The 27686-nt window shown below is 41.6% G+C and overlaps 2 protein-coding genes across 2 annotated transcripts in view; both read right to left on the reverse strand.

Moving 5' to 3' along the window:
* The window catches only part of kcnh2b (potassium voltage-gated channel, subfamily H (eag-related), member 2b), a 259375-nt gene extending 256629 nt beyond the window's left edge, over positions 1 to 2746 (reverse strand). Inside the window, exon 1 of the mRNA XM_084341313.1 lies at positions 1995 to 2746. Within this exon, the coding sequence (XP_084197439.1) occupies positions 1995 to 2070 (76 nt within the window). The 5' untranslated portion in view covers positions 2071 to 2746. The remainder of the gene's footprint in view (positions 1 to 1994) is intronic.
* Positions 2747 to 6643: 3897 nt separating this feature from the next.
* sspo (SCO-spondin) overlaps positions 6644 to 27686 on the reverse strand; it is an 86207-nt gene continuing 65164 nt past the window's right edge. Inside the window, exons 111-118 of the mRNA XM_084340905.1 lie at positions 27322 to 27368; positions 25516 to 25680; positions 23560 to 23768; positions 22346 to 22441; positions 15407 to 15467; positions 14475 to 14605; positions 10472 to 10622; positions 6644 to 7137 (exon numbers count right to left, since the gene is read on the reverse strand). Of these exons, the coding sequence (XP_084197031.1) occupies positions 7115 to 7137; positions 10472 to 10622; positions 14475 to 14605; positions 15407 to 15467; positions 22346 to 22441; positions 23560 to 23768; positions 25516 to 25680; positions 27322 to 27368 (883 nt within the window). The 3' untranslated portion in view covers positions 6644 to 7114. The remainder of the gene's footprint in view (positions 7138 to 10471; positions 10623 to 14474; positions 14606 to 15406; positions 15468 to 22345; positions 22442 to 23559; positions 23769 to 25515; positions 25681 to 27321; positions 27369 to 27686) is intronic.

A 27686-nucleotide genomic window follows, 5' to 3' on the forward strand; every position in this document is an offset into this window, starting at 1 on the left:
TTTTTACTCCAACAACTCTGAAACTACTTAGGATGAATAAACAGCTGCTAGAGTCCACTGACACCCCTCCTCTATGTCCTCCAGCTCATTACCCACAGCCATTAGACACCATATCATCACCATCATCAGCATGCATGGCTAGCCTGACCAAAAGCCTGCAATAATCAATAGTAAATGATTCTGAAGATATGAGTCAGTGGGAAAACATTTGGAGAGCACTGATGTGATGATCTGTGCCTCTCAACTGTAGGTTATGTTCCCCTGTAACACCAAAGTGCTCCTCTCAGACATAATCTCCCTGCCACATGTTGGACCACTGCTAATCTTCTCTGAAGATACACTGAAGAGATGAACGTGGTGGAATGAGTCGCTCCAACAGAGGGAGAAAATGTTCAGCTTTGCAGGGTCACCCATGCTTATAAGGATAAAAAAAATAAATACCACAGGATTAATGTCGATTACCCAACTTCAACGTAAATCATTCAACTTAATTGCTCTTGTGTGGAGTCGCTTTCCAGCACCTCCGTGTCAGAAAACAGCATGTTTTTGTACCAAATCCATCCTTCTCACACCTTGTTTGAAGCTCCACAGCTGCTGTGACTCTTGGGTGTTACGAACGCAGCAAGTTCCAAAGCAGCCTGGTGAATAAGATCTTATGGTGGATGCTGGAAGGCAGGCACGATACTGTTCAACATTTAGAAGTCTCACGAGGTCAAGTTTGCAGAAGATTTGGTCAATTTCACTTCAGCTCACATCCACAGATTTATGTGATCTGCTCCTGAGGGCAATATCTGACATTTACATTCCTTAAAACCTGCATTTATGTCTGCAATAAATGTCTCGCACATCAGCTCGACTGTCAAAACCTGACCTGGCTAAACGTTAACTCTTTGCTCACACCACAACTGTCATCATCCTCATCTTCTTCATCAGCCCTGGGGTGTTTTTCCTGCAGGATACGTGCCTTTGTGCGGCTGCTGAGGCACGTTTGAAAGTCTGGTCACACGTTCAGAGATGGAAAAAGAAATCATGAATGATTTGAATCAAAGATAACACTGCCGCAGGGAAGGCGAGGACGGATGGAGCCTGTGTATTTTGAAATATAGGCAGCTTCAAATTTCATGCCCCGGGGCTCGATGAAAAATTTAGTAGCTGTTTGTTTTTCTAGCTTATAACTTACTGCAGACTAATTGATAGGAGACTGATTTTTTCCCTTTCGAGGTAAAGAAAACAAAGTATATAATAGCTTTGTCTGAATGCGCACTGGAATAGGTTTAGGGTGTCCAGCAGTTTCTGTATAAAAGTATTTTACATATCCACACCAGCTGAGCCAAAGATGTTAGAGTCAATGCCTCCAAATGCACCTCAGTGTGTCATTTTTTTGCAGATTGCTTTCTCTGACTAAATCAGTCAAGACAGCAGCAGCATGAGACACTTAGGGCAACATTAAGGCATGAGAGGATCTGCAGAAACAAAACTAATCAGATTTTTTATTGTACTGAATCAGTCTTCTGTGACAGACGTCTGGTGCAGCTGCAGGGTTCAGATCCACAAACAAGACTTCAGCAGTTCAAATCCTCACAAACTGTTCATGTTGTGATCAGAAATGAACGAGGTGTACAGAAATAACCCCCCTGGTGTAAGTTGTTCTGATGTGATCTATAAAAGGAAGAATCGTGTTTTTATGAAGTTTTATTTGATTTCTCTTCATATTTCCTTCAGTCTTCACACATTTCCTCACCTCGGCTGCCACAGCATCTCTGCACCACTGTGAGACTTGTCAAAGCTATTAACCATGCATCAGCAAACATCATTATTGAGGCTAATTCTGGAAAACAAAATGTCAGCTGGAAGCCTGTATCATTAGAGTGCCATTTTCCAAACCGCTTTGGAGTTAACAAATCAATTATTAAAAGTGGGCCTTAAAGAAAGAAAATAGGCTGCAGGCAGGGTTCTCAATGTTCTCACAGAAGGTAACAAAACAGTGACCTTACTTTGACTGTCGAATTTCCTGATGATGGTGTCCAGGAAGGTGTTCTGCGGAGCCACATGGCCCCTCCGGACCGGCATCTTCGCTGCGGTGGCCTCTGGACTTTGAGAGACTTTGCAGGAGTTTGACTAATATCACGCCGAGGCTGTGTTTCCAGTCCCCGCAGCCGAGCGCACGATGCTCACTGCGCTCCCCGCATGGAGACTCGACACTGACAGGTTCAGCGGCGGTAATCCCGGGGCCAAAGTTTTCCCAAGTTGGTCAGAGAGACGAGAGGCTTGTGTTGGCAATCCAGCAGAGAAGTGAAGGAGAGGAGAGTTGTGGAGAGCAGGCGCACTGTACGCACGGCAGATCTGAGCCGTTTCCAGCCTCCAGTTTCCAGGTTGAGAGGAGCGAGGGTGTCTGTTTCTGTCCCCCGAGGGGGAGGGCCGCCTGTCAGGTGATATTCCTTCCTGGTCTCACACTCGGTGGAGCACAGCAGACCTCTCATCCTGCACTGCAGCCCGCTCCTGGGAGGCGGACTGGGCGAGCTTTCCGGCGAGTGTCGTTGGAGCCATAGTTGGGGCGCTCAGCTGCGCGTTTATGATGTGTTTCTCATTCCACCTCCTCCCTGAGCCTCTGGATGTCTGTGTGTTTAACTGGGGAGAGAAGGAACACAGTGATGGTTAAAAGAAAAGAGCAGAGCGCAGATCCGCAGCTTGAGTCGTCCTAGATGGGTGTTTTTGGAGGTGTTCTCTGCATCTCTCCTCCTCCTCGCTGTGCGCTCTGCCGGATGACTTCAGCTCCACCGGCGTCTAGCTGCGCCTCTTTTAACCCTTTGCTCATCAGGAGCGGGAGATGTAGATGAAGCAGAAGTAGATGCGCCCTCAGCTACTAAAATTCTCCTCATCACCGAGAGGAAGAGTTTCAGTTACACCTCAGGTAATCAAGGGGGGGCTGGTAAAAATCTGCTCTCAGTACCAGTAATGACGTTATTACAATATTTATGTGATAAAAAGTGATCATTTATCACAACTGAGGGCACTGGCCTATCAATGACCGCTCAGAGTGAACCTCATTACGGCGGAAGCCTTTCTGATGGTGTCAGATAAAAACGGAACGTGCTTTGTGTTTCACCTGCGGTCAAACGGCTGCTGCTCACAGGTGCGCGGCTACATCACCTGTCTTCCTGTGTGGGAGGGATATATCAGACACACACACACACACACACACACACACACACACACACACACACACACACACACACGTCCTGCTGTAAGCTACTCCTCTGCTGTGTTCACGCCCCTCAGATGAAGTGGAGCGTCTCTCCGGCTCGTGAATCACTGGGTTTCATGTAAACACGCACAGAGGCTGTGATGCTTCGTTACTGTGCCGTACTGCTGGACGGGATTCACCACTCAGGCTGCTCTGCTACGTCACACCACCGGGGTTCCCCCTTCCGTCATTTATGCAAGGGATGATGCCTTCACGGACCGTCGGATATTGTGCTGAAGTTAAAGCGCGCATGGACGATTGACCAGTCCTGTGTGACTGGTCCATAGACTGACTGTGGAGGGTGAGGCTGAAAGTGTAGACATGTGGTCCCTGCAACTAAAATCTAAAACACAGTGGAACAAATCGCCATCAAATTACACCTGATTGTATGAACCACAGGAACACTTACACCACACACTTTTTTCTTTTACTCGTACTTTCGCAGAGAACACTGAAATGTCATCAAATGTATTGCAAACCATGTGTTAAATGGCATAAACAGCTTCTTGTTTCTTTCAGTGAGGTCATATTGAAATAGTCAGTTCTAGTCACTGGCTAAATTTAATGCTGCCTTTTTAAATTGTGTTTAGTTTGTGGAATAATTTGACTGTGTGTAGTTTTAATCTGATTCCTGCTCCTCACAGGCTTCTCTGTGTGCATGTATTAACTTGAGTTCCTTTATGTGTCTGGTCAGAAACACGTGCTGATGCTTTATTTTGGAAATCAAGGGAAATAGATAACTTAGCCAGCATGTTTTTGCACAGCTTGTATGAGAAAGTTGTCATCTTTATACAACCGTATGTGGAACACAAGCTGTCAGCATAAGGGTTAAATAAAAACATAAAATAAAGCATGTATTAACATTGAATAGATATACCAGCAGCAAGAGAGACAGTGTGTGAGAGTTTTTGAATTTGTTGTCAGGAAATCCAGAAACAAAGGTATTTGAATCCAAAAGTTGTGAAGTATGAAGCAATGTGAGCAAGCGGCAGAGTTTGTTTTTTCCTGACTGCACTTGAAGGCAGCAGTAGACTAAGCTCTTCCCCTGCCTGTCCAACACCCTCAGCTTTCTCACAGTCCCTTTAAATCCACTAGAACAATCTTTTCCATCGCTCTCAGAGATGTAATAGGCCTTGACTGAGTAAAATTCTCCTCTTCTTAGTTATGTTGATTCAGGCACAAAACAACACTGCTGCCCCCTCCATGCATTTATCAAAAATGAGCAGCACAGCAGCATGAATGCATTCATTTTTCCAGCGATCAGTGTTTTAATGATTGGTCAGACATGATGAATTGCAGCCTTGCGGTTGGACGAGGCCTCAGGAGCTATCCATCAAAAAGTGACATTTTCGTGCGAATTAAAAATGTATACTTATTACATCCAGCAGTGTTTACTACAGCAGCTGGAAGCCAGAGGAGGTGTGCTGCTGGTCAGCCTCCCTCTCTCAACTCCCTTATTTAGTCAGGAACAGAGAGAGGGAGGAGGGGGAGAGAGGAGGCAAGGAGGGGACAGAAGGGAAGAAAAAGCAGACAGTTTCTTGATGAGACAGATCCTGGCCTGTCAAACTCTTTGTATTACCAGTACACACACATACACACACACACACACACACACACACACACACACACAAAGATAGAGAGAGAGAAAGATGGCTAGTTGCTTCAGGAGTTCTTAATGTATTTTACCGTGCACAATAATGAATAAATGTCTGAATAAATGAAGTGAAAAAGCTTCAGATTCCACCCTGACACATCCATTAAAAGTGACATCGTCTTATAATGAATAAACAGTTCAGCGGCAAATTAAACTCTGTCATCAGAAATATCACCAGAAAAGGGAAACTGTTTTCACTCTGCACAAAATGATTCAGTGCGTGTCCACGCGTTCCTTTTTTGGAAAAAAATGACAAAAAGTGCACATCATTGGCCTACATCTGCTTCTACTGAAACTTCAGAGCTCAGACTTTGTTTGGACATTAGCTTTGTAGTATATTGTATAGATGGAAGGGAAGCTTTCGTAAGAGCCAGGCACAACAAAGCTGTCGATGCTTTGTTGCAACTGGATGATGCAACCTTAAGTTACTTCTTTTTTTTTTTTTTCCTTTTTTTTTATTATTGTTTTTACAGTACAAAGTCATTGGGCAAATTACAAATCATGAATTCATATCAAAGAATATCAAGTCCTGTAAGGTACAATGAACGAGTTTGTCCTTTTTTTTTTTTTACATTTTCTGTCCTTCCTACACACACATTACCCCAACCACCCACCCACCATCATTCTCTCTAAACACTTCCACCTCACTGTCATACACACTCTCATACAAGCTCTCATAACCGCCCCCCCCCCCATAATTCATGGACTGAATCTGTTGAAGCAACATGCAAAGCGTGTATTTCACCCCTTGTTGTTTTAAATGTAATTGTTGATAAAATAGTGTTAATGGTATCCTGGTGTGGGCTGGAATATAGATTTTTTCCTGGTTCACTGTGGCTTACCCTGTCAGCTGCACTGCTGTGCATGGGGCATCTTCAGTTTTTTGGATAATGCTTACAGATTGCGTACATACAGTATATTACAAAAAAAGTTCCTTATTGGTCTCAACTCCAACAAACTGATGTCAAAAACAGTTGTATGGGACTGAACAAAAAGACTTTGAGAGTCAAACTGAGTTTAAATGAAGAAATAAGGAACCATTTTATCTGTATTAAAAAACAGTGATGCTAGTAATCTCCTGAATGACACAGTGTAATGCTTGAATATATGTATGTTGGTAAACCTTACAACAGGTTAAAAATGGGCTCTTTTTTGAACATGCTGCTGGTAATGTTGTTGGTAGTCTCATGTGTTGATCCAACATCAGTTGTTAAGAAACAGGTAAGAAACTTGGAAGAAAATGATGGAAATGCAAGGGTTGGCCCAGACATTCGGCTGGGTACTGTAAATTCTATACAGTATAAATTCGACTCCACATGTGGAAAAAAAGCAACTTGTATGTAATTCACATATGAAAATGTAAATTTGGATGTGAGAAAGGCCGATCACTTGTGAAAATACCTAGCTCACTTGTGACGTTATATCATATTAGCCCACATTTGAAGAATGACATTTCATGTGCCATGTTTTGTTTCCACGTGTGGAAACTCTTCTTCTACATGTGAAAAAAGCCACTCACATGTAAAACATAAATTTCAAAGTGGAAGATTTAATGCATATGTGATAAAAGCCAAACACTTTTGAAAATGTCCAATTCACATGTGACATGAAGTTCTTTTCACATGTAAAATTGTAGTTTACATGTGAAAAAGTGATTTTCACATATGAAATGGCAAATTACACTTTTGTAAGGGAAACTGACTTTAAAAGATTCTTAAAAAGAGAGAGTGTTGAAAGTATTGTCCATGTGGAGAAAATGTTTATTGACATGTCCACTTAAACTACGGTACACTGTAAACTGCAACATGTACAAATATATAAACTCCAACTTAAAGCAGACTGCTGGTTCATTTTCTTTAAACAAATGAAACATATTTTAATGCAAAATAGGTATTGCTTAAATCATTGTATCTTAAGTCTTTAAATATACAGTAGTAAAAGCTGTACAGGCGGAAGAATAAACAAAGTTTCAGAATCAGCAGTAGCATCCAGTCATATGATGACTAAGGACTACAGAACAACGTGTACACCAACAGGCTCTCAGGGCTTCCTGTTCCACTCATCCATCCACCCATCGATCTGTCCACCCCAAAAGTCTTCAGTGCGGCGCTCTCACTTCATTTGGTATTCATCGTCCTGCTCGCAGTGTCTCTTGTGAATACACACATTCACACTCACACACACTCAGCTCACAGACACACACTCATCATACTCCCTCAGCGTCTGGACAGGTCACCTCCTGTGAAGAAGAGGAACAGCCAGACTGTTAGAATCATAACTTCACTGTTATGTCTGTGCTAATGTCAGTCGTCTGCAGGATAAAAGATAGAGACCGAATTAAACATCATCAAAATGTGTCTGAACAGCATGACTTGATATATTATGGGATATCTGCCTTTGCATAGTTGAACTTAAAGTTGCACTCTGTAGTTTTGGGAAAGAAATGTTAATGAGAAGAGAAAGATCTTCATTGGCTCATTTTTTTGCTGCCTAAACAAACTAAAATAACAAACTCTCTTTGTTTTCATGACTGAACAAACTAAATAAATAAACTGACCTTAAAGGACAACACAATTTATACTGTTTTACTTTGTTTATATGTGGCGGACCCTGCCACCTTTCTAGCTCCAAACGGTGTTCTGGGACCTTATTTTCCTCTGAGAACAGCTTGTTTATTCACTTAATGAAAAATACATATTTCTGAGTTTGTATTATTACCTCATTAATATTCAAAATATCAAAATTCTGAGTTTGAATTTCTTCTCCAAAACTACAAAGTGCCCCTTTAATTCAAAACCCTATTAAATGAAATCAACTGCAGATGTATAGCAATGACATGCGTAAACTACAGTGCATATATCACAAAATCTCATCAGCAGCTGAAAAATGCACAAGTGTAAGTCATCTCCAGTCTTGTGTCAGTAATAAGTGTAATAGGTCAAAAGACGTAGCATCGCATGAGAAAAACAGCTGATACGTGTAAGTGTGTGTGTGTGTGTGTGTGTGTGTGTCTGTGAGAGTGGCCACACACTAGCAAAGATTGATTGCCGTCGCGACCAAATCCGTCAGACGTGATGTCCACGGGGGTGTAGAGCTAGGAGGGGAATCAGGGCTGGGGGGATGTTCTGTGTCGTATGTGGCTACATCCAATTAACTAACGCAATCAGCCATGTTGATGAATGGATTAGCACATAATTGCTTCAGAGGTGGGATCCTTGATTGAATTATTCATCGTGGGCAAAGGCAAACGTATGTTTTGCTCAGATTAGAGTGTATGTGCATGTGTGAATTTGTGTAACTACATGTATTTCAGTGACCATGTGTGTATGTGTGTGTGTGTGTGTATGTTTGTGTGTCAGCCTAGAGTTAATGGAAAGTGACTGATAAATTGTATTGAGGGGTTGGAGTGTTCCAGCCACTTACTGAGCTGCTCTCTGTGGGATTAAACCTTCAGACTGGCTGCACTGGCTACACTCAATCAGTGATGTTACCGCAGGTGTTTTTCACGGGTGCGCTCCAAAAACTGACCAGCCATTTTGTGCAGGCTGGGTGGGCACGGTATTCATTCCATTTCAGTTGGAGACATAAAAACAGCACAACTGCTTATATGTCTGCTGACCTTAACAACAGCTTGTCGACAAGTGAACAAAATACCAGGTGTAACAAGTGACCCGTCAGCTCTCCCCGTGTGGAGAAGCAGCTCGTAGCACCGACAGGGAAGCAGAGCTATATTTTGAACATGTTTGGCGCTTTACATATATCATAACTAGAGAGTATATTTCATTGAAAGAAGAGAAAAGAACAACACTGAAGGCTTTTCTTAATGGAAAAGATGTTTCCGCTCTTCTCTCGACTGACCTCGATAAAAGTTTGATTTACCAACTGGCTGCACTGGTGGTAGCACTCTCCTACTGTTGATCTAATTGGTTGAAATTAGCCAAAGAGAGATAGTGATAGACAAATGCTTGTTCTGCCATTTTCGAACAGTTCTCTACTTCGTTTTTCAAAGATGGTTCTGTGAAACAAACCATCTGGTGCATTAGATTCTTTAAAATCCTCATATTTGTGTTTAGAAGGAAAATAAACACACTAATAGGATTAGAAATGATCATATTGTAGCTCTTTAGTATGTTTACAATCACAGCAACCAGTAGTAGTGGACATACCCCACCAACCTGAGACAGCTGGGACATCTGAACTGATCAAATCTGTCACCTGCTGTGACCCAAGTACAGGAAAGTTGGCTTGCAAGTGAACTCAGTCTAAACAGCTAAAGGTAACAGATGTATGGCTCAGATGTTCATCTTCTGCCTCTGAATGGTAGCAGTGCCGATGCAAACTTGACCAAATCTACTGGAAAAAAAACACTGTAATATATATTATATATAATTATTTATTGTATATAAATAATAATATCAATACATTAATTTACTGATATTCATGTATATGTGTATAAGCTGTGTATTTTGTGTAAGTTGAGAACTGAACTTTAATGTTTAAGTAAACCTCACGCTGTACTTGAGTTCATTTTTAATGAAGAAAAACTTCTTTCTTGATATGCAGAAGTTACAAGGAACTTTCAGCGAGTGAAAAAAAACCCCAACATATTTTTTCATACTATTTTTCTTTTACAAACTCAGCTGGGTGCAGGATGCGTGGTCACTGTGTCTATGTAACATGACCAACTGTAACATGAAGCTTGTTAAACAAAGTGAACTTTGTTTTAGTGCCGCACCACCAGACTACAGAGCAGCTTCTTTCCTCAGCTGTGAGATGCCTCAATTCAGCCTCAGCACTCCACCACAAAAAACAGTTTACATTTTATGACTTATCTGACCTGGTGACAGGCATTAAGAGGAACTATAATAATCATATATAAATAGCCAGTCTTCTGGTCCCATTTTCTTATGTGGGTCATATGGAGGCATCAGTATGAAACTGAAACTGTTTCATGATCAGTTAAACGTTCCTTGTAGTACGATTTATAATACATACTGTATGAAACAGAAAGAGGCAATTTAATAAAAGAGTCAATCAAAGCTCAATAAATCATTGGTAAATTGTTTAAGTGAGATTGAGTGCCTTTGATCTAACTCGTCTAAGAGTTTGACAGAGTGAAAACTTGTTTTTGGTGGTTCCACAGCTTTACAATCACTCATGAGTTCATTAATGTGATCTGCACATCAGCATGTGAGTGACCATGGCTTTGAATCTCTAGTCATGTAGCCAATATATCAAAGTAAAACTTAACACTATTAGCACTTCATCCAAGGTTCACAAATCAAACCCGTGAAGTTAGCTGCATGAGTATTATCCTGTTTTCTGGCTCAAATGATATTAGCTTATATTACATTATATGATTTAGACTTTTTCTACTTCACTTAAAATGCAGTTATCATGTGTCTGCAAATACACTTCAGGATACACTACACTTCTGCCATTCCCCGGTGGATGCCGGGGACCTGAGTGTGTAAACATGTGTCCCCTGCTACTATTTTTACATACATCTAAATGCTCTGTTTTCACACCGTCATTCACAAGGAAATCCACTCGGCCACATTCGTTATTCCCACCTTGGCAACTGGTGCACTCGCAGCTGTGTATGACAGGCAGGACGACGGGCTCGCTCTCTCCGCTGTCACACTGCAGGCTGAGGAAACGCACTGGGTTGTCAGGGTCCAAACGGTAACTACAGCACTCGCAAACTGACTGGAGGTAGGGCTCCTGTAGAGGGAATGAGATGATAGAGCTGTTAAGCCAAGGGAGAATAAATGGGCGATAAGGTGGAGCGGGCCAATAAGGGAGATTGGAATATGATGAGGAGGAGAGGCTGTAGGGTGAAGAGGAGAAGGAGGAGGTTTAGGGAGAGAAGAGGAAAGTGGAGAATGAAGAGATGACGTGTAGAAGAGGAGGAAAAGGTGAAATAATAAGTGGATGGGAAGAGAGAAAAAAAAGCAGGATAAGTTTAGAGGAGGTGAATGGGCAGGTTTGATAGAGGAGGAGAGAGGAGGCAGGTGGAGAAATAAGAACCCCAAACTTTATATTAAATGATAAGATAATACAGTATAATCCACAGTATATAGGATCTATAAAGCATTCTTTATACAAGATTTGCTGCGGGGCATTTCTGGAGATATTAAATCACAACAGACACTAATGTAAAGCTCCACTTGGAAATATTTTAAATTTGATCAATAAATCAAATCAGTATGTGTAAAGTGAAAGTGGTAGCTCACATCGATGAAGCCAAAGAGAGTAAGTAACAAACTATGCAGCTTTCAGCCTCTTTAAGTAAATTGTTTTCATTGTCCAGCAAACCTAAATCTCATAAATGTCATTTAAGGCAGCTGCGTTTCTTAAACAAGCTCTGATAAACCAGCAGTCCAGCAGACAGAACTCAGTCCAGTAACTAAGCCAACAGCCTGCCAATGTGACGGCGATGTCCGCTGGATATCTAGCAGGTAACATATCTGGTTGAGTGGCAGATGGGTCGAGGAACCAGGAAAAAGCTACAACCAATGCTGTCATCTGCGTTCGCATGTGTATGGAGCGGCCACAATAATACACTTTCTATCAGTATACAAACACAGAAGCTTTACAATGATTGTAACCGTGTTGTCCTTGTTGAACCACAATGTGAGCAGGCAGTTTCACATTTTCAAAGAATAATCCTTGCTGCACACACTTCTTAACCCATTTTCTCACCCTTATTGTCTTTTTCCTTCCTGTTTTCTTCTTGATGCAAATCAGCGCACAAACAACTTTGACTGTGTGGACCGTGTCATTCCTTTGTCACATCACTCTTCTTCAGGCTGTGGTTTGGTCTCCACTGACTGCTAACTTTGTCTGTCTGCTGTTTTGTGCGGGGCAGGTTTTTGTAATTTATTTATTTTTTACATTTTTTCTTTTATTTGGTTTCACATCTTGACAACAATTACATAATCATCTTCAGATATGTCCTTTCATAGAGTGAACCATTGTTTTCTGTTTTTAACACAATACAAAACAGACAGGGGTGTCTTGAATTTGAGAAAATTAATACAATTACAAGTTATAAAGAGTTGAATAAACATATTTAAACAAAGGAAGGGCGTTTCAGGGAAATATACATTTTCCACATTTTTGAAATTTCCCCAAATGTGTATTCCTGCAGCCTCATTGAAAAGGTAATTCTTTCCATTACAAAGATTTCTATTCTATAGCTGGGGGCATCTGGCTGGAGCCATTTTCTTGTAATTGCTTTTCTAGCAGCAATATTGATTGATTGATTGCAAGCTTCCCAAAGAATCGGCGGGGACACTTCCCCATTATCATTTATGTTAAGGTATTCTTTTATAACCATCTTTATTTGCTGCCTCCTTTGATTTAGAATCCTTATGTTTAATCTCCAAATAGTGCTCTTCTTTTCAGAACTTAATATGAATAGTGAAAAATAGTGAACCCGATCACAAATAACATTGACTTCCAACATTAAGGCCTCTTCTTCCTTTCAGGTTAGCATCGCGCTCTGGCCCCAAATCTCCGTCCAGCTGCATATTGGCCTCCATGTTGCTAATGCTACTAGCTTGTGGCAGCTGACCATCTTCTTCGTCGTCGTGTTTCTTACTTAATAAGTTGCTCACCCGCTATAACTAAACTTGTTTTTAATAAATTTGAGTTTTATCAGGCGTCTTCAGATTGTTGCTGTCGGGAACCTGTTGCACTATGCTGCCATCACATCGTCAGCTAGACCGAAAGTCCTGGGCAGGTTTTATCAGAACCTTTTCACTAAAGCTGGACACAACTCTGCCGAGAGCAATAAGAGCGAACCAGAACAATAAAGCTGCAGGTTGATAAACTAAAACAATGACCTGAAAGATGCTAAAATGCTTCATAGAGCTGAGGCGAACTGCAGACTGAGTTAATAATTATCTGTGGGTTCATTATTGTGAGCTACACCTTCCACATTACTCATACTGAAGGCATTAGGCTCATTTAAATTAAAAATACTGTATAAAGCTAAAAGGGTCTTTGTTGACAAAATGGCATCATAATATTCATAATGATAATTGTGCCTTTTATTTAACAGTGCCTTTCAAGATACTCGAAGACGGTCTACACCACAAATCAAATTAATAAAAGAAGAACATAAAAAGCTTAAACATGCACAAATCTTGGACTAGGGAAGTTATTTAGCATTTTTGTAACTCAAAATTGAAACACTTTGTATAAAAAAGCCCAGCCTGTTTTACATGATAGAAGGCAGCTTCTTGAAGTTGTACTCATGTATCCAATTATTGCAGGCGAAGGAGGGAAGATAATGGGAAAGTGCAATGGATGGTAGCAGAGAATGACAGATAACAGAGGGAGAGGCAGGTGAGAGGAGGGAGGGAGTCCTGGATCAAACCCTCAGAAGCACCTTGATCTCCCAAGTAGCAGTTATTACAGCTTCATACACTCAGACTTCAGCATATATGTGAGCATCTGTGTGTGTGTGTGTGTGTGTGTGTGTGTGTGTGTGTGTGTGTGTGTGTTTGCATGATTAACACTTCAGCTGGTGGTGTGATTCCTGTGAATGCACTGGTTCTTCTTCCAGTCCTGCTGCTGCTCAATGAAAAAGGGAACTTCTCTGTGCGGCCTAGTCACCGGTTACCATCCCTGGTTGCCACAGTAACAGAAGGTAATGACACATTTGGCTGAGCTGATGTTTATTTTTGCTAATGTGACAGACTCTATTTTTACTGTGGAGATCCATGGATGCCAGGGAAGAACAAAGTCACCATGGTGATGAAGTGATGAGCTTGCTGTGTTACAAGATGAGATGAAGACAACAAGTGAAGGCAAGAAGGAAAAAAGACGATCGAATCAGTGGCAGACTCTACACGTGACCCCTACTTCTATTCAAAACATCTATATTTAGATCACTGGTGACTCATCTACTGAATTATGGATTTTTGTTCACCTGCCGTCATGTCGTCTGTGTGAAGTGTGTGTATAACTGTAACTACAGTTGGCAGAAGGCAGACTCTCACAGCCTGTTAGCTCTAACTTGTTTATGTTTGAAGAAGTGAGATTACATCAGGTGTGACCAGCTGAACGGGGACACATGTTTGACTTCAGTTTGTTTTGTAAAAACTCTCTTAACACCCTGATGCCAGCTCATGCTTCAGGGGGAAAACAGATGGGACATCTGGCTTCACAGTGATACTGAAGGCAATAATCCAGATTATTTTCTTGCACACTGTAAACAATGTTTTTAATAAATGTTAGTGGATTTGGCTCAGATTTGAAAGGCCAAAGTCTAGCAGACATTCCCGATTGAATAAATACTGCACAACCTCCTGACTGTAGGGCTGTAATTGATTGTGATTGTGCAGGCCTGGTGGGCAATTTGCAAACAATTAGAACCAACAGCTTATTCCTGTTCCAGTCCAATCCCTTTAGGTCCACTTTGCTGCTGTATTGACCTTTAGAGTGCCACCAGTTGTCATTCATGTTGAGGTCAATACGCATCAATGATGCCTCAGAGAGTAATATCTTCTGTGTGTGTGTGTGTGTGTGCGTGTGTGTGTGTGTGTATGTGTCTCTTCTGCGTACCTCCAGGATGACATCAGTCCTCGATAGACAGCGTCCCCTGCAGAAGCTGACCTCCACGTTGTCAAGTCGACAGTCTCCCTTAGTGATGTTCCTGACCTGCACATAGCGACGACACTCTGGCACGGGTTCGCCTGACGGAAACAACGCCAGGAGGAAGAGGAGGGAGGGAAAAGGGCAAAAGGAGATAGGACAGTAAATGGGGAATGCAGAGGGCAAAGAAAAAGGAGATTATGAGAAGCAAGAAGCAAAAAAAGAGAAAAGAATAACAGAGAAAGTTTTTTTTTTGTATTTGCATGAAAAAGAAGGAGGGAAAAGACAAAGGAAGAGCCAGAGCCAGAGAGCACAGTGACATTGCCATGCTCCCTCACAGCATGTGACATTTCCTCCACTGGGAGGAAGATTAAAGCTCCAATGTAGGTTAAGTAATGGAATCTCTCACTAATTGGAGACAGCAGCACTTTGTTTTTAGCCTCCTGAAAAATTAACAGTCGAACATTCAAATCCAATGGAGTGGTTTGGAAGTTATAACATGAAATAAAGGGAACAAGAATGCTTTTGTAGGTCTGTTTGAGATGTATTTTGGAGCATTTTAATTGCTCTGTTTATTTAAATGACCATTGTTGGAGAAGCATTACTTTACGGCATTTGAGCATCCACACACAGCTGGTGTGGAAATATGGAACGTCACGGTCATGAGTTTAAGATGACAATTGTAACAACAGCCACAGAGTAAAAATGCAGCTTCAGTGTTTCACTGACTTGTTTTGATCACATGCTTGAAAGGTGTCTGTTTAATGCTTTCTCATAAAAATTCAGGACATTGAATGGTTTTACACACCAAATATACCTATAATTTGCATGTGAGTTCTGAAACTCAGTCCATTACGTAGATTGCGTGATGTGTTTTTCTGCTTACTGTATGTTATACTAACCTGGAAACTGCCTTCTGCAGACTGGACAGCAGCTGCCTGGTTCCTCCACCTTGACCTCCCCCTGAGAGAGAGATAACAGTGTCTTTTTAACAGTCTTTGATAAGTCTCAATGAAAACACACAGGTGAACAAGTGGGTACAACAAGTGATCAAAGATCATCCCCAGCACTAACTAATGTAACGTGACTAACATAACTTTTGTTCAATGTATTTGACAATGATCACATAGTGTATGGGTTAGGGTTATTCTAGGGTACATTCTGCAAAAGGACAACAACCAATCCTAGAGACCAAACAGTCAAAGCTCCAACAGAGGAATGTAGAAAACAAGTACCAAGGACTTGAAAGGGGAAGGACAGAAAAAAAAAAATACTCCGACTAAACTAAAGCCAGTCCAAGTGAAGCAGTGCTACTTGGTTAACGTTCTCCAACAAATCAATATACATATAAAATAGCATTAGCATAATCTAACAAACCAACAGCCATGCTAGCAAATCTGAGGTTTGCTTTGACCTCAATGTTAACATTCTGGTGCAGGTATAATGTAGCCATGTTTGCTATGTTAGCATGCTAACATTGCTAATTAGTACTAAACAAAGCACCGCTGAGGCAGATGTGAATGTCATTAGCTTAGCAGGTAGGGTTAGGGTCATAAACCAAAATGTTGGACAAATTGATGTTAGCCTGATTATGGTGCTAGGTGATAAGTTATGACAATTCATCTTGGGGTCAACATCAATGTATCAAATTTTATGGTTTTGAGACATTTCACTAAAAATAAAAATGTGAACCTAACGCTGAAGCTAGAGTAAGAGTCAGTGGATCAATGAATCCACTATTATATCATTCTATTATAATTCATCCTTTGGGGACCAAGAGTGTCTTTACAAAATTTCATGGCGATCCATCCAATAGAGAAAGACTTCAGTCCGGACCAAAGTGGTGGGCCAACATTAGCATGCCGTTAACTACAGTAGAATAGAATACCTCACAACACAACAACATACCAGTTGATACTGGATATACTGCATGAATGGACTGTCCAAGTCCTCACTACCCAGAACACTACTGGTTTTCCTTCTAACCAGTTTAGAACTGATGTAGACCTGGGACATGGGTCATGAGGGACAGGGTTGAGATTCAGCTTAGAAGTGGAGATGAGAGGCAGAGAGACAGAGAGGCTGAGAGTATCAGACCAGCTAAACAGATAGGAAAAGGAGCAGGAATTAAACAGGCAAAAAGTAAGACATGAAGACCAAAAATAGCGAAAGAGCGAGACAGTGACGTAAGGACACAAAGGACATAGACAGAGGTAGTGAAGCCACTGCAGGAAGAGAGAGAGAGATCCAGAACAGTCCGGAGAGAAGCAGGGTGTCCCGTGGTGTCCCTGTCTGAGAATAGCTGCTGTTAGCATGCACAGTCACACAGTCAGATACAGTCTGACAGCAGGCTTCAGCACCAACACCAGCCTCAGCTTAGCCCTCAATATTCACCCAACTGTACCATTTCGCGCGCACACACACACACACACACACACACACACACACACACACACACACACACACACACACACTTTTCCTAACTGTTCACCCTGCGGACTTCTCCTCCCACTCTGTACTGCCGCCAGCCTTCCCTCAGGGAGAGGAGCCCACTCACTTAAAGGGTGAGAGATCACGAAGAGGACCTTTTTAAGTCTTTTAAGTTTAGAGCTGTATGTGTGTGTGCATCTGTGTGTGTCTGATGTGGCAGAAAGTAGAAATTATGTAAAATGTGGATTTCTGGTACTTGGCATTCATAGTAAATGGTAGTCAAAGTTGTGTTGTCTACAGGAAATCAGAGTTTTATTAAAGTGTACGGGAAAAAGAAATGAGAGGACTGAGTGTTTCAGAGGAAAACATCTGTCTAGATTTTATCACCAGATATGATAACAAAACCTTTAATGCATAACCTTGGGAAAGTGTTCCTAGCAGAGTGGTGGAGGACTGTTAAGAGACTTCATTTTAAAGAAACAATGTGATTAAATGTAAGCTGAGTCCTAAATAATGAAGTACACTGACAGTAACCAATTCGCAGCCTGTCAGGCGGTGGAACACAGTGCATTAAATGACCTTTTCATATTGGCCAGGATAAGAAGTGCTTTCACCAAAGCATAATTTAGTGCAGCCCGGGGAGGTGAGGGATTTGAGAATGCATGCAGAAATAGTTACACAAGTCCGAGCCCCTCCAGAGACACAGTGCACCGGCATCAAGACTGGGGTACACCACAGGTGGAACACTCAGTTGACTGTCTACTTTGTGGACCTCAGTGTGTAATCAACCTCTCCTTTAAAGTTCCAGATGTCAGCAGAATGTATTTTTACCCTGTCCTTTATACAGCGCAGTGTGCTAAAGATATAAATTCAGCTTACTGTGTCAAGGATGAGACAGACTCTGCTACTGTGACTTTTCTCTACACCGTGAACTAGGGATGGACCAATATGCTTCATTATTCATGGCCAATACTGATACCAATTATATAGTAACCAAGGAGACCAATAAGTAATATTTGGACTGAAATAAACATTTGCAATTAAAATTAAAATCTTTTTGTCAAAATTTAGAATGACCAGTGATGGAATGAACCTTACTACAAGGGTACGGTACTTAAGTACAATGTTGAGGTACTTTACTTCAGTATTTCCATTTTCTGGTACTTTATACTTCCACTCCATCACATGGATTTGATATTTTAGTATTTTGTATACTTTGTAGGTTCAGATTTGTCATTGTTAATAGGATGTTACTTGTGACATGTAGCCAATCAGATAATGTTGTAGGTGGGACATTGTGTGAGAAAGACAGAGAAAGAATGCTGCCTGATAACCCAGCTATCATATTGTTGAATTCATTTATTTTATTGGCAATCGGACACAAAAATACTGAAAGTGATAATTGTTGAAAAATGTTGAATGTCAGCCCTGATAATCGGCCATGCTGATAATTTGTCTTTCCTTGTCATGGAAATAAGTTATTTTTTTCTTAAATAAAGTGTGTTGATGAGGGGGTAGCTATTTACTTTTCTTTACCCAGGTTTTGAGACAAGATAAAAAAAACACAAAGTTTTCTAATTTGTCTTATATTATGTGATCAAAATGTGAATATATGTCACATGTTGTGTGAATAACAGGGACATTGTTTCTAGAAAGTGTTGTTGCTGGTGACTTTCCCATATGTAATTCTTGAATGCTGTGAGCACAAATTAAACTCCATTTACTCTGCTGGAGACAGATGGTGAAATTTCATTGAACTGCTGCTTTAAATATGGTAGAGTCGAGCAGAAGCATTGATGCTTGGGAGATTTACTGGAATTTTCACTTCTTTTCAAAAACAATACAAGCACAGTCTCAGTGGACAGAATCTGTATTGATGAGTCACCAAAAGCTTCACCTCTGTGAAGGACTACAAAAGTTTATTCATATTTTAGATGGAGTTCATTTTTTTCTTCATCTGCCTCTAGTCTTACAGAGCGCATGCATAATTGACACTCAGCTCAGCGTCTCCTGCGAGATGACCAGCTGTTATCCACTCGCAGGTGGATGACTGAGCATTGTCTGTGAGACTAAGGCAGTCATTTTTTCTGTGAAGGGGCTGTCACCAGTAATGACAACCATGCACCTGTACCCATAATCCCTCAGGCAAGACAATACAATTACCCTAACCATATGCAAAATGTTACTGCAACTAATTAATTGATGAATATTTAACTTCTACAGTTGATGCTCTACTAGAGATATAATGATCTTATAACTGACTCAAACGTGCACCTGAACTAAAATTGTGCTTTTCACACCCAACACGCCACCTTTTGCAGAACAGGTCTCAGCTTCGCCATATGCTGCATTTGTTGAACTGGAATGAAACTCAATTATGGTTAATGAGGAAACCAGGTTTCAGTGTTCAGGGAGGTAGAGGGGCATGGTGAAGGAGGAAGTGCAGGCTTGTGGGAGGATCAGCCAGTCAGGTATTGATCTGCTTCAGCCAGCGACTTGCAGAGAACATCCCACACATTCTTAAGGGAGCAGCGCATTTTCTCCCTCGCTCAGAGTAATTGAGATGTTTGTGACCAATAGAGATGCTGAGTGAACTGTACCACCCCGGGGTAGCAATGGCAGCTGAATGGACTGATGTGTTTGTCTGGGAGGCTGATGGTGCCTCTGTATGTGAACCTTCATCTCTGTTTGGATGCAGTTGGTTCACACACACCTGCAGAAGAGCAAATAACTGGGACTACGAACACAGCTTAGCAATAGCTACAAACCGTCTCGGATCTTACAGAAGATGTTTACGTGTGGGGTTTGGCACTGTACTTTGTGCAAATGTCCACATAATTGTGTGGGTTTGACTCAACTGGTGTTTTAGGTCTGATAGTATATAGTATGAACATCTCCATGATTTAAGCTCACTTTTGATCCATCGACATTTCACCAAGTGGGCTGTGATTCTGCTATTACTATCATCATCAATTGTAAATACACAGCTGTTGGCTGTTGAGATACAATAGTTTTTTTCTCCACCAGTCATATGCTACTTCACATGTTCACTGAATGATGTCCCCATATAGAGCTGTACTTATCCCGTTGGTAGATGAGGTTGACAGAAGCATTGACCCCATGTTATGAAGGGTTAAGACATTGGAGAAACAAGCCAGGATGAGAGAGAGAGAACATAGCTGCCTTTGTCTCTGTGACAATGTTGACTGCTCATGATGACCTTGTAGTGAGCGGTATCTGTCTGTGGAATGATAGCAAAGTGTGACTTAGAGGAACTCAAAAGTAGTGCAGAGCAGTGCAGGATGAGACAGGAAGAGAACAGGAAGAGGGAGGGTCCCTCCACAGGGCGATGTCTTCACGGATTGGAGAAATCGTGTTGCCAAGAGGCTGGGACCAGCCTGTGCACCAACGACAGGAGAAGCCAAGTCTAAACCACAGCCTCCTCACCTTTTTTGACCAGTGAGAAGTTATTATTATTATTATTATTAATCTTTATTGCAGACACAAAAAGCGGTCCATATCTTCAACGACAAACATGATAAAACAGATTAGTAAAAGAGAGAGAAAGAGACAGACAGACAGATAGAGAATCAAATCTCCACATGATTCATAAGCAGGCTTTTCTAAGCCTGGATGAATATCTATAGCAGCTCCTATTAGGGCTTGTCAAAGCCCCAATATTTATAACACCTCAACAGCAAAAATATAACTGTTATTGTAATGTGAATATCTGCATCCTTTTTCTGGGCGACGGGTTACAGTGTAACAGCAATCCGCTGACTGTGATTTGTTTAACAGAGAAAGGTCCATGATCATGCTTGCTTAATGATACACTTCTAAATAAATAGTTAAACGGAACGTCGTTGTATGTCTTCACTCGAACAAACGAACACGCCGACAAGGCCCAGTTCACACAAAAGGTCACAAAATAAATTTAAGGGCTACTGGGATAATTAACAGGGTAGGAAATACGGTAATCTTCTCTCTAAACTTTGCCTTTTAAAGTAGTTTCACCCCTTTTGCCTTTATCCAACTGAAACCTTCTGATAAGGAAAATCCTCCTCAATCCTCCCAAGTGACCCGCCTCCAACTCAAAGACATTACTCTGTAAGGAACACTTGAAGGAGGACTATTCTTTGTAAAAGGGGTTTTAAGCAAAAGAAAAAAAAGCAGCCAAGGAGCCAGAAGAAAATGTTGGCAGTTAATGTTTCTGCGAACCACAGATACGTTCACATTTGTGCACGTCATATGTACCACATTGAGATTTCTACAATACATGTAATTTCATGTTCACATTACTTGTTATTGACATGCATTTCATAATGTAAGGTAGAAGGGATGGTGGTGGAGCTAAAAGTGAGAAAGGGAGCACAGTTTGAGACTATGATTCAACATTTGTACGGCTGGGCTCTTGCTACAGGACTACAGGTATGTGAAACCCACTGTGAAACCAGGTTGCGTCATGCAAATAAGGAAACTCTTCAAAGATGTTTCTCTCTCTGTTCATCTCAAAACTGCACACACGACAACACAGAAGAAACAAGTCTGGATGATGGAATGGGCTGTTTATCCTTCAATGAGAACAGGAGGTGAGGTTTTAACTGTCGTTTTATTATCTGTCAAAAGTAGTGTGCTAGCTAATGTTAGCCTTGAGGGCTAGGGTTGTTTACCATCGCTTGGCAACACCGTCAAGTGCTCCGGGATATCTCTCTCTTGGACTGTTGACAATCGTGGTCAGCCAGATTTTGAAATCCTAAATATCAAACAGGTTTGATATTTATCAGGGAGACCCCGATGAGTCTGGAGCAGTTCAGGAGGTTTAAGACTGGATCTGTACACCCCTCACATTAACAGATAATCAGTGCCGACATCAGGACCAACCAAGCTCTCAGCCCAGATTTCTCCTCAAATTGTCTGGAAGGTCAAATCGGGGTTAAATCAGCCCGATATTCCTGTAGTCTGAGCCCAGCTTAAGTGTGAGACCATTGGATATTTTTAAGGGGAAGTCGGGACATCTCCAGCCGTGTTTGTAGAGACCAAAACAGGAATTTAAAGCCAAAACATGATCTTTTCCCCTCACCCTAACCCAGTGGTTTTTGTGCCTAAACCTAACCAGATCATAAACACAGTGTTGTCACAACATAGAATTGAAAACTGAACATATTACTATTGCAATATAAAATGACACATTATATAATTTACATCATAACACCCACTATCAGTGCCTCTGAATATATGATCTTGATAAAAAAAAAAAATGTGTTGGGTGACAAGAAGAGTGTGTTGTGATCAATAAACGTCACATTCTGTAGAAACAGAAGGCCTATGAATATACAGTCAGACAGACGTCAATTAGCATGGAGTATCTGGTTGTGTGCGTGTGTGTGTGTGTGTGTGTGTGTGTGTGTCACCTCATCACAGTGGATCGGCGGACATCTTAACTGACACAGTTTTTCCCCGTTCACACAACGACATGACAGGCAGCCCTCGTCCCACTCTGATCCTGCCTGGCTCACACACACACAAAAAACACACAATATTTACATTCAATCACAAGTTTTCTGAAATGCAGTAATATGATGATGCATTAACAGGCTGTTAGACTTTCTTTCACCTACACACACATGACTGTGTCAGTCTGTGTAGGTTTGAAGTGCAACTGGTCGGGATCTATTTCTTCAATGAATCCACTAAGGCTCTGGCTGTACCCTGGTGCATAATGTAGGTTATGTACACATAACAAACAACACATAATGCAGACTACATTATATATTTCATGTGTATGTGCTGGCTATGGGAATTATTAACAGTACTCGGTTTTTACCCATGTGAAAGCACCCACAAGAGAGTGCCTTCGTAGCTCACACTGAGCCATTTAGTGTTATATTCATGAGGTGGTTGATTAAGAAACCATAGAGGGTCTTAAAGGAAAATGGACATTAGTCATCGCCAGTCGACAGACAAAGAGAGGGATAAACAGACTACACAGGCAGAAAGAAAGAGACAGGCAGCAAGAATGACTGAGAGGGGTAGATGAAGGGAGAAAGAGAGAGGAAGAAAGAAGAAGACTGAAGGAGAGGGGCTGAGGAGAAAAACAAAGTGAGAGATTGAAGACGGATCCTGCAAGAAAAGCAGAAGAGAGACTAGAGAGAGATAAAGCTCAGGTATAATAGGATAAAGAAAGAAACAAGGAATGAAAGAGAAAAGCCTACAGAAGGAAGATCAAGAGGGGGGATATGACCACTTGTCAGTGTATGATTAATTCTTATAATCCCATAATATCCCCTCCATCATAAATAATTCCTGGCAGGCTTGCCAAGTTGTGGCCTGAGTGCCGTCTTTCTACGGCACTTCCTTCATAATTGATGAGGCTGAAGGCTGCGGAGGCATTGTGGTGTAATGTGGCCCGCAGGGCATGTCACTCATCTTCTAATAGGCCCTTCTTTATGAGTAAATAACACAATGAGGGTGAATGTCAGGGAACGTAAACAACACGCTTATGGTAAGATTCAGACAAACGCCACAAAGAGCCAGGCACAATGGGGACAAGCTACCAAGTTAGCTGGGCAGCAGATGTCTGTTTGGGTGTTGGCCAGTGTGTGTGTGTTTTTGTGTGTATGTATACCTCCCACAGCATGCCCTGGTCATGGCAGGGGCAGAGGGCGGGGATGACACACACACCCTCCGTGTTTCGGTAAAGCCCCTCCTGGCACACGCAGCCCTCGGCAGAGTGGCTGCAGTTAACGGGAGGAGAATAAATGTCCTGGCAGCTCCTCTCACACAGCGGGACCTCCTCAGACACACTCCTCCTCCACTGCTCCCCGACAGGACACGCTGCAGTGGAAGGAGAGGGATAGGAGTGACATGAAAAAATGTGTCATGGAAGAGAGGAGAAAATGGATAGTGCAGACAGTAGGATGGAGAGGGGTGATTGATAAGTTGGAGAGAATGTGATGAGGAATTGGTGAGGAAGGTGGAGGGAGGTGTGGACAGACAATGGGTGCATTCACAGATAAACTATTAATCATCACAACACTTTAAATTATATTTCTCAGTGTTTTTCTCTTTTGCTGTGACATATAAATTATATTTCCTAATTAACAAGCAATGCTAACTGAACTTTCATTTAACACCTCAACCCAACAGAGGCCGTACAATCATAGTTCAGCAAGTGTAAGTAGACACAGCGGGCCTGTCAAGCCTTACATTTCTATATTCCCAAGTGGGTGGGACTCCAGTAAACAGTGCAGAGCTCTGCATCATAAGGGTAACTACACAAAGTCCACAATTACCACTGCCAACTATCAGTAACCATATTTTTACTCTTCACCCTGTGCTGCAGTGCTGCATCATTAGCTACAAGCCTGATTCCAAAAACATTGAGCTGCTGTGTGAAAATAAAAAAAGAAGCAATCATTTGCAAACAACTGTGTTTACAGACAACTTTTTTACAGAGTGTCCCTAAGCCCATGCAGTAATCTCCTTTATACAATCATGTGTTTGACAGAGTGGTGAACCTCGCCCCATCCTTGCTTGTGAACGACTGAGCCCTTCGAGGATGCCCCTTTCATACCCAATTATGATCGTGGCCAGTGAACCAGTTCACCTGTGGAATGTTCCAAACTAGTGTTTTGACAGCCTTTTGTTGCTCATGTCCCAACATGTGTAAAACATGTTGCTGCCATCAAATCCAGAATAAGCAAATGTTTACAAAAATCAATGAAGTTGATGACGTAAAACATTAAATATATTGTCTGAGTACAGTTTTCAACTGAGTATATGTCAGAAAAGGATAACCTGTTTATTTTTATTTTACACAGCATTCCAACTTATTTTAAGTTGGGGTTGTAATCAGGAGCAAAAATCTAGTATCACCTCTACAGGGGTCAACTACATGAAACTTTCTCCAGATTGGGACACCAAACGTATTACAATCACTGCCAGCTATGGAAAACTACACTGCTACATTTGCTACTGCAAACACTGGCTAATGTTACTGTGGCTCGCTAACGTCAGCTACGAGCTAACATAAAGAGTGACCTGTAATTCAGTGCAGAGAAAATGAAGACTGGTGACAATCATAAATGCGTTTTATTGTACTCAGTGGGAGAATTAAAGAAATATCTAATGTCCTTTATTTGAAATACTTACTGTGGGTCAGCCACCAACAATAGACTCAGATTCCCACACACATACTCTTGGCCTACCTGCCTCATGGTTATTAATATTACTCAAATTACATAGTTGTGTTTCAGGTGATATTTTGGGTGGGGCACACATATTTTTTCCGAGGATGGGGGGCCATGTCCCTCCTGCCCCCTCTGGGATTTACACCTATAGCTGTAGTTACATCATTTATGTGGCTACGGTTTTGTTAGGTAGAATCACTGCAGTTTGTATGCCTCTACCAGTCAAGTTGCTGTTCCTGCTGTGGTGTTGAATAATGGCCAGAACATTTTTTGCAGCATAGTAAGATGTCATTACAAGAAGCTTGAGGTCTCCACTGCCTTAATATTGTTATCATTTAACAAAAATATGTGAATATTGTTTATGATGATCAATTTCCCCTCTTCTCACTCACCACAGTCAGGAGCCATGCAGCTTGTGGTGCGGTGGTCAGGGCCCTCACATGGAGCCCCTCCATACTGGCTGGACTGCAGGATGACTCTGGTGGAGCTCTGTCGCCCCGTACCACAGGTTGCTGAGCACGGGCTCCACTGGGACCAGCTGGACCACTCACAGTCCACTGCAGGAGGAGAGAGTGGGAGAATGGTACAAACACCTTTAGGTCTGTGCGTTAATCTTACCTTCATTTACCTGAGGCGCCACATATGGAAAATACCTGTAAAAATAAAACTACAATGGCAGGTAATATGCCCACTTTGCTTTTTATTAAAGCCATTTGTTAACACCTACCAGGAACAATGCCGAAACAGGCAATGAAACAAATCCCCAATGCAAACAACAGACAAAATAAGGTAGTTTTCTCATTGATGTGTGCAGTTTTAGACACATTCTGAACACATTTACTGCTTGCTATATTTTTAGATTTGACTTAGAGGTTTCTTGGATAAAATAAAGAATTAATGGGAAGGAGAGATTGAAAAAGGGAAGAGAGATAAAGAGTAAGAAGCAGCCAGTTCTTATCCTCATATTTGTACTCATTATAAGAACACTTTACTCATCATCTCCCATGTAGAGATTTGAGAACACAGACTCTGGCAAGAACAAAGTAAAACACAGAAATAACTTAAAACAATTCAAATCTCTACATCTGCTGTAGTGAATTTAATTACAATGCAGATGGTCTCACTGATCTACTTGCAGGCGGATTTACCTGCTCTATTTATACACCAGTTTCTATTAGTGTGAGAATGTGACTTACTTTTGCTGTAACTTCTGTGTATGCTAGAGATGGAGGAGCAGATCAGAAGACTTGTGTCTGCTTTCCCAAAGTTTCCCAATTGCAAATTTTAAAGATGTTGTGTGGAACTACTGTGTTGTGCTGGAAGCTGGTGGTGAGTTTATGATAGCAGACTGGATTCATAAACTAACATTAGCTATTGTTGCTCTCTGTTAGTGGAGCAGAGAGAGGCACTGAGACGAGGCACTTGAGAGTAACATCCTCAGACTGTCACGAAAAATCCGACCTTAGTCCTTCCAATAAGAAATCCACAGTCCAGAGGCATTAAGCAGTTTAAACAAACCATCCAATCCTGTGTGTTAATAGGTTATTTTTGTATATTGAACTAAACTGATCACTATTGACTGTTAGAATTCAAACCCGTTCTATACCCCTAGTGCCATCAATGGTTAGTACATGAACTGTTCTCTTATCACTGCTCTGATCAGTGTTAATATGGGATCCTATTTTTACAAATTGTAAGCCGTCACTGTCATGATTTCTGTTTAACTGAAGTTCTATTGAAAGCTGTAGGAGGCAGCACTCTTCAACACTCTAATCAACATTGTTCTTGCCAGAGAGGAGGATAAAAGGCACGGCTGATCAGATGATGACAGATAAAAACCTGGGTCAAATCACAGAGCTATTCACACATTCTCTTGTGAGGATACGAGGGGTTGCAACCTACTCCCTGTTATCTTTCAGCTCTCTCTCCTCCCGCTAGTTCAAGATGGTATCGCGTGTTTATAAAACAAAAACCCAGTAATGGCCTTTGTAGGATGTGATTGATGTGACCGCCGCTCAGTTATTTGAGCCAACTGTTGCAGCAGCTGTTACTAACTATAGATAGGCTGACATATCTATCATGGTCCTGACAGGTCAACTAAAGAATATTGTTGCTGGTGCTTTCATAGCTAAAACAGAGGGGCCCTATAAAGTGCAAAAAAATGTGCCCGGTAAGAACAGCTGTGACGGATCACTCACCATCACAGAGCTCCGAGGTACAGTTGAACACTCCTCCCTGGCACACACTGGAGAGAGTTAGAAGAAGAATCAGGTGAGGGAGGTTATACAGTATGTGGGACAAAACAGTGAGGTTGATGTTACTGAACACTGACACACCAACGCAACCATCACGTCACTTAGTTGAGACCATCAGACTATATTAAATGAGTATCAAAACCACAGTGAGGTAGATGAAATGACTTACGGCATGTCTGCTGCATGTCAGACTATCTATTACAGGAGATATCATAGTACCAAACCGGACTGCTGTTGACTGTATAACTGAGGCGATGAAATTCAACTCCGCTGATGCTCGACAGCACTTGCTCGAATAAAATTGAAGA

Source organism: Pagrus pagrus, assembly GCF_965226575.1.
Source record: "Pagrus pagrus genome assembly, chromosome: 20".
Taxonomy (NCBI): Eukaryota; Metazoa; Chordata; class Actinopteri; order Spariformes; family Sparidae; genus Pagrus; species Pagrus pagrus.